Source organism: Oncorhynchus mykiss, chromosome 17, assembly GCF_013265735.2.
Source record: "Oncorhynchus mykiss isolate Arlee chromosome 17, USDA_OmykA_1.1, whole genome shotgun sequence".
NCBI lineage: Eukaryota > Metazoa > Chordata > Actinopteri > Salmoniformes > Salmonidae > Oncorhynchus > Oncorhynchus mykiss.
Genome location: NC_048581.1, coordinates 32,165,392 through 32,178,340, shown reverse-complemented (window position 1 = coordinate 32,178,340; position 12,949 = coordinate 32,165,392). Strand labels below are relative to the sequence as shown.

At 41.0% G+C, this 12,949-nt stretch overlaps 1 protein-coding gene across 1 annotated transcript; it reads right to left on the bottom strand.

Moving 5' to 3' along the window:
- Positions 1 to 3,629: 3,629 nt before the first annotated feature.
- Positions 3,630 to 8,036, bottom strand: etaa1 (ETAA1 activator of ATR kinase). The gene is made up of 6 exons (XM_021568169.2): positions 7,702 to 8,036; positions 7,210 to 7,344; positions 7,009 to 7,088; positions 6,657 to 6,766; positions 4,858 to 6,572; positions 3,630 to 4,387 (listed from the first exon to the last, which is right to left on the bottom strand). Exons 1-6 carry the CDS (start codon positions 7,841 to 7,843, stop codon positions 4,263 to 4,265), a joined length of 2,307 nt encoding a protein of 768 aa, XP_021423844.2. The 5' UTR covers positions 7,844 to 8,036; the 3' UTR covers positions 3,630 to 4,262.
- Between the last annotated feature and the right edge of the window lie 4,913 nt (positions 8,037 to 12,949).

Genomic DNA, 12,949 nt, shown 5'->3' with positions numbered 1-12,949 from the left:
GTGGAAGAAGCGCCAACTGTTGCACCTTTATTCTCATGAAAGGAACCCGTACTCGATTTGAACCTCTGGTCGATCTTGAGGACCTTTTATACTGTAAGGAAAACCTCTGGGAGACGTAGTAGCTCAGGTTACTGAAAAGGGACAGCACAAGTTGGAATGAACTCCAGACATCCTACAGTTCCACTAACACAGGGGGAAAATCTGCCTCATTTGTACAGATGTCATAATCAATTTCTCTGAAGTGTGAACGACTAAACCAGAACTTCTAGACCAGAACCTATAGCTCAACCTGAAGCAAACTGTCGAGCAATAGAGAAAGTAAGTGTAGGTTGGCTTTGGAGAATATAGAAAGTTTGGTGAGAGTTGCTTGACAGGGTTGGGGTGGTCAATTATCATTTAAATGTGGTGAAGTACAAATTGTTGGTCGTAATCGTTGTTGGTTCTTGAATCGTGTGATGGAATTCCCTCCCAAAAGAGAATGTATAGCTTTCCAAAAACCCAACTCCCTTGGTGATAGATTCCCTGTTAATGAAAACCACTCTCTGACCGATCTCCCAGCGGAGCTTCATGTGGTTCTGATTACTCTGGGCTACTTAGTTCCACAAAATTTCATGCAGCCCACTAGTGTTTTCATGATTGTCGGTTTTCCAGCTCTTAATGAGGTTCGCTCGTAGGTAGCCTGTGCCCTATGGGTGTTCAAAAGCCATTCATCAAATCACCTGTACATTTGTTTGCTGCACAATAAAATGTTGGGTAATAATAATTACTGATTGAGCCTTCAAGATTATTCACCTCGCATGGGAACCATGGTTGTTAATATCCCAAATGCTTATTTTGGATTAGCTTACTAAATTCAACTCCACGGTGCAGGGTTTCTGATGAACTCCAGCGCCGTTGTTGAGCAGAGACCAGGTTTTGTGGAATTCAGCTCAGACTATATCAATTTGCCCAAGATCAATACTTTTTTTAAAAAGTCAATTATTTAACGCTTCCCTTGTACCTATGTTTGTCCTTTGTAGTTGCGTGCCTGTTTGTTTGCTTAAATCCATACTTTTTAAATGAACGTTAATCAAATACAACCGACCGTTTGCTAGTTTCTATTTCTCGAAGATGGCAACAGTGTGAATGTGCATGTGCCAGTTGAATCTCCGATTTACGCAGGTCTGTCTCCAAATACTCATAAAATCACAATCTACAGATGGTGTAAAGTTGCCATCTTCGAGAAACAGAAACGAGCAAAGTGATTACCTTTTAATTAAAAAAGTATGGATTTCAAAACATTGGTAGAAGGTAAGCGTTTCATAATTTACATTTTTTTTTCAAGTGTTGACCCTGGGCGAATCAATATATTCTGAGCTGAATTCCACAAACTCTGGTCTCTGCTCAACTCCGGTGGTGGAGGTCATCAGAAACCCTGCACCATGGAGTTGAGCTTAGTCAGCAAATGTTGTACCAAAAGTCTGTAGTTCCTTGACTATGCAGCGTTATAGAAACCAAATACATTAATTACCATCTACCAAGAATAAACTTGGTCTCGGCATCCATTCTAATATTAATCCAGTCAGATAACACTGTGTATCAACATCCCATGTCAATAAGATTCGATTTGATGAAGGAAGCCTCGAAGTATCAGTGTCCTGACTGATTGGGATGAGACTAATTAATGGAACACTGAGTTGGGGCAAAGAAGGGGTCATTGGGAGTTCAATGCAATTCTCAGATAACGTAATTTCACCTGAAGCGATTGTCAGGTGGCTGCAACAGGGAAACATTATCGGCAGTGAAGACTTTCGTCCATCTTGTTCTAAGTGTCAGGTGGGCCATAAAACCACAAACTGTTCCCCTTTGGTGTGTCGTATAGGTGAAATCATTACAAAACATTTGCAATAGTGAACTGGGAAATATTATTTACATTTGGCAAGAGGGTTTAGTCAAATCCCTTTACAGATATTTAAAAAAAAAAATGAAACAATAGCATTGTATGTCCAGTAGGTAGGAGATTGGCATCTTGGCGCCACTGATTTGCAGCAACAATGCTGTGCACCCAGACTACCGGTACAGTTACACACCGGTCTGATGATAATGCGACTCTCCTTACATGCGCCCCAGCCGGGGTGGGGAGCAAGCCTCTCCATCAGACAGCTGCCAGCCTACTAATGATTGGACCTGACGAGTCCGTCCGGATGGGTTGACTGCATAGGGCTGGGCTGCCGAGCAAGGTGCCTCGGAGCACTCCTTGAATGAAACTGAAATGCACAGTGGTGTGTGTGCTGGGTTGAATGGTTTGTCAAGCTTGGTAGAATTAAAGATGCAGTCCCGGATCTTAAGCACTTACAAATTCACAAAATATATTTAAAAAAATGTTTAGCTCATAAGCACTACCTCCAAAATCCCTGGAGCATCACTTTAACAGTAAGATTCCCTCATGGTTTTGAGTGGTGTGTGTCTATCTGCGCTGGATTGAAGGGTTTACCATATACATTACATTAATATTCCTTTGTCTCTAATGTCTATGGTTTGTTCCATCAACATGGTGAGCAGAGCTTGCAGGCAGACCAATACAGCTCCTCGAATGACCGAGTGTAAAGGATCTATGTAATACAGTGATACATGGTGTGGATGTGATTGAAGTGGGGCCAAATCCAAACGAGCGGACTGTTCAGTCAGGGCCAGATCCTGAGGCTCCCACAGTGCAAACTGAAATTCGACTATGGCTGAAGGATTCATAAGATCCCAAGTTACAGGACGCTGAAAGGGTTCAGGTCTCTACTCACACGCTCTACCAAACTGCATGTATGGTGTAGTCGAAGGCTAACCGCTTTCAAACCTTCCTAAAGCCCTGTTTATACCTGGTTCTAACAGGTATCATTTGTTATTTTCTTGTCCACATTCTGATTTGTCCACATTTTTAGACAGGTGTAGACAATTAAGACACATTGTTATCTAATTGTGATCAGATCTTCCTGACCAACTCCGGAGGTAGTCGGGAACCATTGTAGCTGGATATCAATCAAGTGTAAACTGATCTGGATGATCAAGCCATTGAAATCATCATTATACAGGTCTATAAATTAATTGTCTTAAAATTAATAGATTAACATATTGAAAGAATATCCGTCATTTTTTTTTTACATACGTACATGTACATACCGGGATATCTGGTCACCATGTTGACAGACGAGACATTTTACTTGCATGTGTAGATGCAACAGCTATGTGGGCACAATCAAAATGTGGATAAGATCAAGAAAGGATAGATGTTAGCACATGGTATAAACAAGCCTTAAACCATGTGTGCATCTTAAAACGGCACACCACTCCCTATTTAGTTCCCTATGGGCCCTGGTCAAAAGTAGTGCACTACAGGGAATAGGGTGCCATTTGGGGACGTAGGCCATCTCTGTTGAAAGCACTACTCATTACTGTGTGTGCCGGTTCTAAAGGAGCTCATTGTACTGTGTTGACTGTTGCATCATACTGGTTATTTTGTGAGTAGTGACAGTAGTTTTGTTACACTCAATTGTTGTATTCCACAAGAAGAAATGATGGTATGCTAAAGGAAGCGTGACCTTCCATGACACAGAAACAAAAGGACACTAGATGTCACTGCTGTACACAACACAGTATTGTCTGGTAAAGGGGGGGATCCTTTTGCAACTTTAATATCTGTGTGCCATCTTTTGAGGCAGTTTCATTATTGTGCAGATGACAAACATATAAACAATGTAAAAAAAACAAGATAAAATATATAAAACATGATAGTTTTTCTGACTGAGCACAAGGCGACTCGTGTTTTATGTCAGAAAACTGCTCATTTTGTGATGCTATGTAATTTACACAACTGATATACAATATAATGAAAATGCTTAGCCTACTCTGCAAACACAACTGATAACATACTCCCTGAAAAGAGGTTTGTTTATTTTTAAAAAAAAGTTGATTTATTAACAGTTGTGTTAATACATTCATGTAAATAACATTTATATTACTACTACTAAAATCTTATTCAGGAATGGATTGAGTGATGTAATTATGAGATAAAGGCACAGCAGCTCTAGCCTCGTACAACCATCCTGGACTAGCGAGCTTACATTCTGTTTTGCTAAGAGATCATTATGGTAGTACGAGGCTACAACAACTCTATAGTAGGTTTACTTTCAAGAGCTCTGTATGGTCAGTCTAGCACAAGTCAGCGTTTAGAGTAAGCCAACACTGTCCAACTATAATTCGGAATCTTCTTGTATATGTGCACTGTACCAGAATCAGGTTGGAGCCCTTAGGTTGTGGGCCGTCTGCATCCGTTGCCGTCTCCTCTCCATGGCCTGCTGTTTCTTCAGTTCAATCTCCACCACAGAACATTTCCCAGCTGCTTGGGTTGAAGCGAAAGCTGAAAAAAAATGATAAGCAGTTGAGTCAAGGAGGGTTACACCATCATTGACTCTCAGTGAAGTACAAGTCTAATGAATATTACTATTTTATCACAGCAATAGAAGGGCTTAGTATTCTGGGGTGAAATGAATGTGAGTAAATGCTTAAATTTGAACCTTTATTTAACTAGGCAAGTCAGTTAAGAACAAATTCTTACTTACAATGACAGCCTAGGAACCTGTCTTGTTTAGGGGCAGAACGACAGATTTTAGCTCTGGGATTCGATCTAGCAACCTTTCGGTTACTGGCCCAATGTTCTAACCACTAGGCTACCTGCTGCCCCAAATATCAAATAGCCCCAAATAGCATTAACCTCATAAAATAAGCATTGACGTCAATGCGCTTACACGTTTCAAGTTGAGATTCGTGCCTTTTTCACAGCTGCATAACACATTTATTTGCCGTCTCAGACAACTCACGGTAGCTTACCTTTGTTGGTCACAGGGATGGACGTGCAGCCAGACGGTCTCTTAAAGCTGAACCGAGTGGGGGTTTCAGTCACATAGACAGGTGACGGGAATGACGACAGCCGCGCTCCACTCCCAGTGACTTGTTGATTAGATGTGCTCCCAGCTACACAAGTGCTTTTGACCCGAGTACTTTGGTATGTCCCTTCTCCTGCTGCAGGGTTCTGTAGCCTATACGTGGAGTTAGCGGTAACATTTCCAGCTGAGGAATTGTAACTCGGTCTTTTACAACCAGAGACCACAGTAACAGGTACTTTGTAGTTATTGAAAGAGTGGGTGAAAGTGCTACCGTTCCCGGGGGCCGATTGTGAATAAACTGAAATGTTGGGATATTTGGATTGTGTGGTCTCGGTCGTTTGATTTACATTGGATCTGCTGCTATTCAAAGATGCAGAGACAGGGACAAACATCTGTCTTTCCATCTGATTACTGGGCAGGGATTGGGTGTGTGTGATAACAGGGTCCTCCATGCTCTGTACCTGGCTTTCCAGGTTATCACATGCTTGACACAATAGGTCATCGTCATCCCAGATGGAGTCAGAAGCAAAGAGAGAGTCCAAGTCGTCCTCTGGAATAACGATGTGGCTAGCTGGGGCCTTGATGACACTTGTTCCCTTCATATTGTTGTTCTCTGTGGGCTTGTGGTAAGAGCTATTATCAACCTGAAGGGGCCACGTTGAATAAGAGTTGGAAGTTTTTGTGCTTGAGCTGGTTGAGCTCGATGTACTTTGAAAAAGAGGCACCTGCGGCCAAGCCTTTATTCCATTAGACTGGTGTTGCGTTTGCTGGCTTAGTTGGTTACTGGACTCCATAGACTGAGCTTTGTTGGTTGGAACGAGACTTGGTTGGTTTTGCTGTACGTTCCTATGTGGTGCTGGTTTGACAGTGTCGGGGACATTCCCTGCTTTTGGTAATGCCTCTGAGAGGATACTTTTCGCTTGTACATTAGGATTTGCTTCAAGCATGAAGGATTTTCTGTCTTTCACAGTTTCATTCTGTCCTTTAGACATAGCTGGTTTTATGTCTCTACTTCCTTGAAGAGCATTTTTGGAAATGGCTGAGGGGTTGATGTTTTCATGTTTTGTTTCATTCGACCCTCTTTGGGTTGAACAATGATTAGGAGTGGCAAAGAGGTCTGGGTTTTGGGTCATCTCAAAAACCAGCGAGTCATCCAGCAAATCATCATTTTCCCAGTCATCGTCAAAGTTATTATTTGCTGAGCTTCTTTTGACAGGATGCGATGAGGAGACGGTCGAAGTGTGGCCATGTATGGAATCTGGATATTTTCCAGGAATGACTTTGGAGGACACAGTGGGAGCAGTCTTCACCTCCAAGGACCGAGGCAATGAATTCTGACTTAAGTTCAGACTTATGTGTTGAGTTGGTCCATCAAATAAAAAATCCATATCATCTTCCATCTCATGGTCAGGGGGTATCTGGTCTTTGGAGTTTCCCGTGCTGTTTGTTTTAAGGGCGGACTGTGCGCTTTCAGGTGTGACATTACTCAGTAAGGGCGGAGGCTGGTTCTCGTTGCCATCTAAATTCAATATGTCCTCCGAGTCTGACAGAAGCTCCAAACTCTGCTCGTGCATATCATTGACTTGTTCTTCGTCTTGCCTTAACATGTTGAAATCAAACTGTTTCGCCAACTTTAAAAGGTCATCCACTCCATTTGGCCTGTAGGGGGGAAAAAATAAAAATGTAGATATTTGCAAGTGACAAGCTCTGTTCTAATAACTGTTATGTTGTCTTGGGGAGTACCTTGGAGATTTCTTCTTGGCCCTGGGCTGCTGCATCTCTGGGGTGCAGGGAATAGCACTGTCTCCAATCCACTGGAGCAAGGATGACTCCGGAACTAGAGGTCTCCCATGCTTAAATAAGATCAATTATACCAAATATTACTACAGTAAATATTTCAGAGCAACATAACATAGTATCTGTGAGTATTGAACAGCACTATACTAAAAGAGCCCAATGAAGAAGATTGGCTATATGATGAAGTATGAGAAAAATCACATCACTGGGTCTAGTAATGAACATTGTTCTAGTTTGAACATTTTTAAAAATGTATTTGATGGCACACTTGTGGCTAGCTAGCCAGAGTGTTACCAACCTTGGGAGCTATCCTGTTGACGATTTCGGAAATGTCCACAATTCCAACATTTGCAGAGTACTTCTTGCCTCTTTTGCTAACTAAGAAGGAACATGAAAAAAGTTAAGACAGATAAGCTGAGGTAAACTTAAAAAATGTAACACTGCTTAGCCCGGCTACATGTATAGTTAGTTATATTGACATGTAAATATAATTAATTACCTGTCCTAAGGGGTGAAGGGGAAGTGGCATCCCAAATGATATCCTGTTGAAGTTCTGATTCATTCATTGGTGACTCTCCTTTGTTGAATACATTGCTGTATCTTGATCTTGTCACACGAGTTGGCGTCTTGAAATCTGATGTTAGATATGTGAATGATTATGTAATTGGCACACGTGGTAACAGTTAGCTAACTAACTAGCTAAACTAAAAAAGTAGCTAGCTACATGCCATTAACTCCTAGCTAGCTAGCAAACTAAACTTCATTCAACATGGAGTGGCGTTTACTCAGCTACTAGCTAGCTAGCTTTGGGCACCATCTAGCTAGAACATAGCTAATGTTATATACGCTAACTAGCTAGCACAAGTAACATTAGTAGTACGTTACATAGCTAATACGCTGTTTTCATAGCTTACGGGCTACAGGAATAGCTATTTAGCTAGCTACTTAGCTGAATCAGTGGCTGGTCATTTCAACACATCAAGCTACTGACCTTGACAGGTTTTTGGAAAATCAATGAGAGATGGAGTTGCTTGCGTTTGTTTGGGGCTTCTTCTCAGTCTGTTTGTTTTCGGTTTCCCTCCACCTTGCTTGCTCTCGTCTGTCATATTGTTCGCAGGGACAGTAACTGGCATTTATAGTGAAACTTTATATAAAGATATGTAGGTACCAGAATGTATTTAAATACATCGTGTAATAGCGAAATGTAGACAAGTTGTTTTGGAACAACGTCAGCGATTCAAACATTCCGCCATGTTGTTCCCATGATTCAGTTCGACTTCCGTTTCAGAACGTTTTCTTTTTCCGAGGGAATCCAATTTGCGTTGTTGCTGCGCATCAAATACAAGCATGCATAGAGATACAACGACAACATACAACTAAAATAGCTACTGTTCCGAATTGGAAATGTTAGATTTGTTATGAATTATTTTGTTACATTTGGTTAAATAAAGGATACATTACATTAGTATTATTATTATTATTATTTATGTATATATTCAATAGCATAGTCCATGTGTATTATGTGGTCTAGATCTTTATGGCACAGCTTTCTCTGAAGCCATGGTGTCCGTTATCATCAAGCCCATCTTCCCACCCGCCCCCTTTATTTACTACAGTTGGCCTATTATTATTATTATTTTTTAATGTAACTTTAATGTAAATGGATAAAGTATATTTTTTTACATTTCAAACAAGCAATGGACATTTCACTTTTTTCCTTTTTTGTTCTTGAAAAAAAAATAACTTATGAGAAATTGTATGAATTGTATTTCCATTTTTGTCGGTGGCTCCTATAATATATTTCATATGGGCCTCATCAGGCTCTTTCTCAGAAAAGACTGGAGGCAATGTCTGCTGCTACAGCATGGTGAAAAGTCACAGTAACACCTTCTGTCACACCAAATGTGAACATTCCGCCCAAATGATAGTGAGATGAAAGAGCAGGGGCCATAGGCCCGTCACTTCCAATTTAGGTATGAAGCGTCAAACCCACAGCCAGGAGATGCCTTGGTGGCCTCTTTTGTTGGAAAATTCAAAACCAAAATGTCATTTGCCTTGGAGGGAATACCATGACTGTACAGAGCCCCAAACCTCAACACATTGACCGTACTTCATTTGTTTATCTAGCCATAGGTGATTATATGGCACCTAATGGCGAAGCACTAATTGGTGAGTTCATTAGGGGAATGTCATTGGTGTGAATGGAGCATATTGCAGATCACAGTAACAGCTGTGGTAGTTTGGTGGAATTTCTGAGCGAACTCCAGCACTGTCTGCTCCTCTTGTGCCTGAGTGCTTTCCACTGGCAGTGTGGGGGTTCATCAGAAACCAGTGGGCATACATTTGAACGGCAAGATATAAGCATACAGATAAATGTAAGTCCTTGCAGGCTACAATGGGTGATAATCTGGACATATAGAATACGCCAAATATTTGCTGGCTCCTCTAGGCTACTTCTGTGTGTTTACACACTGTTGAGCTTCCAACGAGGGTGGAGTTAGTTATGTATCCCTTGGTGATTCCGGACTGTGACGAAACCCCTAGCATTCATCAACATCCCTTCACTTTGAAATGCCATACCACTGCAACTGGCTCCTATCCAAGGACAGATATGCACGATATTTCATGGAGGGTGCCTCGGAATAGAATACCCTGCTGTGCTAAAGAAAACTTTGTGTTTCTATGCACTGAAAAACAATCCATCGCCGTGCTGTCAGGGGGAAAAAGGTACATACCTGTTTTTTGCATTAGAGTGGGTAGGCTTCTATTGGGGCTAAATAACGTTTTCCCAAAAAATATTTAAAATGTGAGCCGTGACAATGGCCCAGGCTCTAATTTAAGAGCACAGACCTTTCAGGTTAGCAGATCTCTTTAGAGCCGCCTCAGATGATGTTTTGTAATCTCTACTCAATCATTGTCTACTTAGGCCTACACTCTTAGGAATAAAGGGTTCCAAAAGGGTTCTTTGCGGAGAGAAAGGGTTCTACCGAGAACAGTTTTGATCAGAAGAACCTTTTTTGGAAGACAAGGGTTCTTTGTAAGGCAAAGGGTTCTAGCTAGAACCTTTATCATCCTAAGAACTGTTTTTGCCGATGAGGGGTTCTTTGATGATTCTTTGGAAGGTAAGAAGGGTTCTACATAGAACCATATATAATATTTCCCAGCATGCTCTATTGCAGGGAGATTTTCCTAATTGTTTGTTTACTGTAGTATCTGTGTTTTTGCATGTACATTGATTGGTTGATATGTTTTATGCTACACAAATAAATAAAACTATAAATAACATAGTTTTCTATGTTTCAACCGTTCGCTGCCCGCACCCGCCCGCCCGACTAGCATCACCACCCTGTACGTTCCAACCTAGAATATGTGGACAACTATAAATACCTAGGTGTCTGGTTAGACTGTAAACTCTCCTTCCAGACTCATATTAAACATATCCAATCCAAAATCAAAGAATCAGCTTTCTATTTCGCAACAAAGCCTCCTCCACTCACGCCGCCAAACTTACCCTAGTAAAACTGACTATCCTACCGATCCTCGACTTCGGCGATGTCATCTACAAAATAGCTTCCAATACTCTACTCAGCAAACTGGTAGCAGTCTATCACAGTGCCATCCGTTTTGTTACCAAATCACCTTATACCACCCACCACTGCGACCTGTATGCTCTAGTCGGCTGGCCCTTGCTACATATTAGTCGCCAGACCCACTGGCTCCAGGTCATCTATAAGTCTATGCTAGGTAAAGCTCCGCCTTATCTCAATTCACTAGTCACGATAACAACAGCTTATTTTTTCTACTGTGTCATTGACTTGTTTATTGTGTTATTGGCTTGTTTATTGTTTACTCCATGTGTAACTCTGTGTTGTTATCTGTGTGACACTGCTTTGCTTCATCTTGGCCAGGTCGCAGTTGCAAATGAGAACTTGTTCTCAACTAGCCTACCTGGTTAAATAAAGGTGAAATAAATAAAAGAATAAGGGGTCCTTGTGGTATAGCTGGCCCTGCTCATTCCTTATTATATACTGAAGAAAAATATAAATGCAACATGCAACAATTTCAATGATTTTACTGAGTAACAGTTTATAAAGGAAATCAGTCAATTGAAATAAATTCATTAGGCCCTAATCTATGGATTTCACATGACTGGGCAGGGGCGCAGCCATGGGTGGGCCTTGGAGGTCATAGGCTGGGAGTCAGGCCCAGTCAATCAGAATGAGTTTTTCCCTCCAAAAGGGCTTTATTACAGACAGAAATATTCCTCAGTTTCATCAGCTGTCCAGATGGCTGGTCTCAGACGATCCCGCAGGTGAAGAAGCCGGATGTGGAGGTCCTCGGCTGGCGTGGTTACACATGGACTGCAGTTGTGAGGCTGGTTGAACGTTCTGCCAAATTCTCTAAAACAGAGTTGGAGGAGGCTTATGGTAGAGAAATGAATATTATGTTCTCTGGTAACAGCTCAGGTGGACATTCCTGCAGTCAGCATGCCAATTGCACGCTCCCTCAAAACTCCAAACATCTGTGGCATTGTGTTGTATGACAAACATGTACATTTTAGTGGCCTTTTATTGTCCCCTGCACAAGGTGCACCTGTGTAATGATCACGCTGTTTAATCAACTTCTTGATATGCCACACCTGTCAAGTGGATGGATTAATCTTGGTAAAGTAGAAATGCTCATTAACAGTGATGTAAACAAATTTGTGCACAGAATTTGAGAGAAATAAGCTTTTAGTGTGTGACATTTCTGGGATATTTTATTTCAGCTCATGAAACATGGGACTAACACTTTAACTAACACTTTTTTGTTGCGTTTATATTTTTTTTCAGTGTAATTTAGGATTTTAGACAAATCTGACCGAGTTTTGTTGGTTTTGTTGGTCGTATACACATGGTTAGCAGATGTTAATGCGAGTGTAGCGAAATGATTGTGCTTCTAGTTCCGGCCGTGCGGTAATATCAAACAAGTAATCTAACAATTTCACAATAACTACCTTATACACACAAGTATGAAAGAATGAATAAGAATATGTACAGTTGGTCAGCCACCAATTGTGAAAGTTCTCCCACTTAAAAAGATGAGAGAGGCCTGTAATTTTCATCATAGGTACACTTCAACTATGACAGACAAAATGAGAAAAAAAATCCAGAAAATCACATTGTAGGATTTTTAATGAATTTATTTGCAAATTATGGTGGAAAATAAGCATTTGGTCACCTACAAACAAGCAAGATGTCTGGCTCTCACAGACCTGTAACTTCTTCTTTAAGAGGCTCCTCTGTCCTCCACTCGTTACCTGTATTAACCAGTTGCATCTCTAGGGGCGCTATTTCATTTTTGGATAAAAAACGTACCCGTTTTAAGCGCGATATTTTGTCACGAAAAGATGCTCGACTATGCAGTTTTGGAAAGAAAACACTCTGAAGTTTCAGAATCTGCAAAGATTTTGTCTGTAAGTGCCCCATAACTCATTCTACAGGCGAAACCAAGATGATACATCAAACAGGAAATGAGCAGAATTTCTGAAGCTCTGTTTTCTAATGTCTCCTTATATGGCTGTGAATGCGACAGGAATAAGCTTAGACCTTCTGCCGTTTCCCCAAGATTTCGGCAGCATTGTGACGTATTTGTAGGCATATCATTGGAAGATTGGCCATAAGAGACTACATTTTCCAGGGGTCCGCCCGGTGTCCTTTGTCTAAATTTGTGCGTAATCTTCAGGTGCGGGCATTTTCTCCTGGGATTCAGGAGAGAAAGCACACTTCCACGAACGATATATCATCGAAGAGATATGTGAAAAACACCTTGAGGATTGATTCTAAACAACGTTTGCCATGTTTTCAGTCGATATTATGGAGTTAATTTGGAAAAAAGTTCGCGTTTTGAGGACTGAATTTTCGGGTTTTTTTGGTAGCCAAATGTGATGTACAAAACGGAGCTATTTCTAATACACAAAGGATCTTTTTGGAAAAACTGAGCATCTGCTATCTAACTGAGAGTCTCCTCATTGAAAACATCTGAAGTTCTTCAAAGGTAAATTATTTTATTTGAAGGCTTTTATGTTTTTGTTGAAATGTTGCGTGCTGGATGCTAACACTAATGCTAACGCTAAATGCTAACGCTAAATGCTACGCTAGCTAGCTACTTTTACACAAATGATTGTTTTCCTATGGTTGAGAAGCATATTTTGAAAATCTGAGATGACAGTGTTGTTTACAAAAGGCTAAGCTTGAGAG

Coding starts and splice junctions, on each gene's coding strand:
- etaa1 (XM_021568169.2), bottom strand. CDS start 7,843: ATGCCAGTTACTGTCCCTGCGAACAATATGACAGACGAGAGCAAGCAA. Junction 7,345..7,701: donor TTTTCCAAAAACCTGTCAAG/GTCAGTAGCTTG, acceptor ATCTAACATCAG/ATTTCAAGACGCCAACTCGT. Junction 6,573..6,656: donor GCCAAGAAGAAATCTCCAAG/GTACTCCCCAAG, acceptor TCCCCCCTACAG/GCCAAATGGAGTGGATGACC.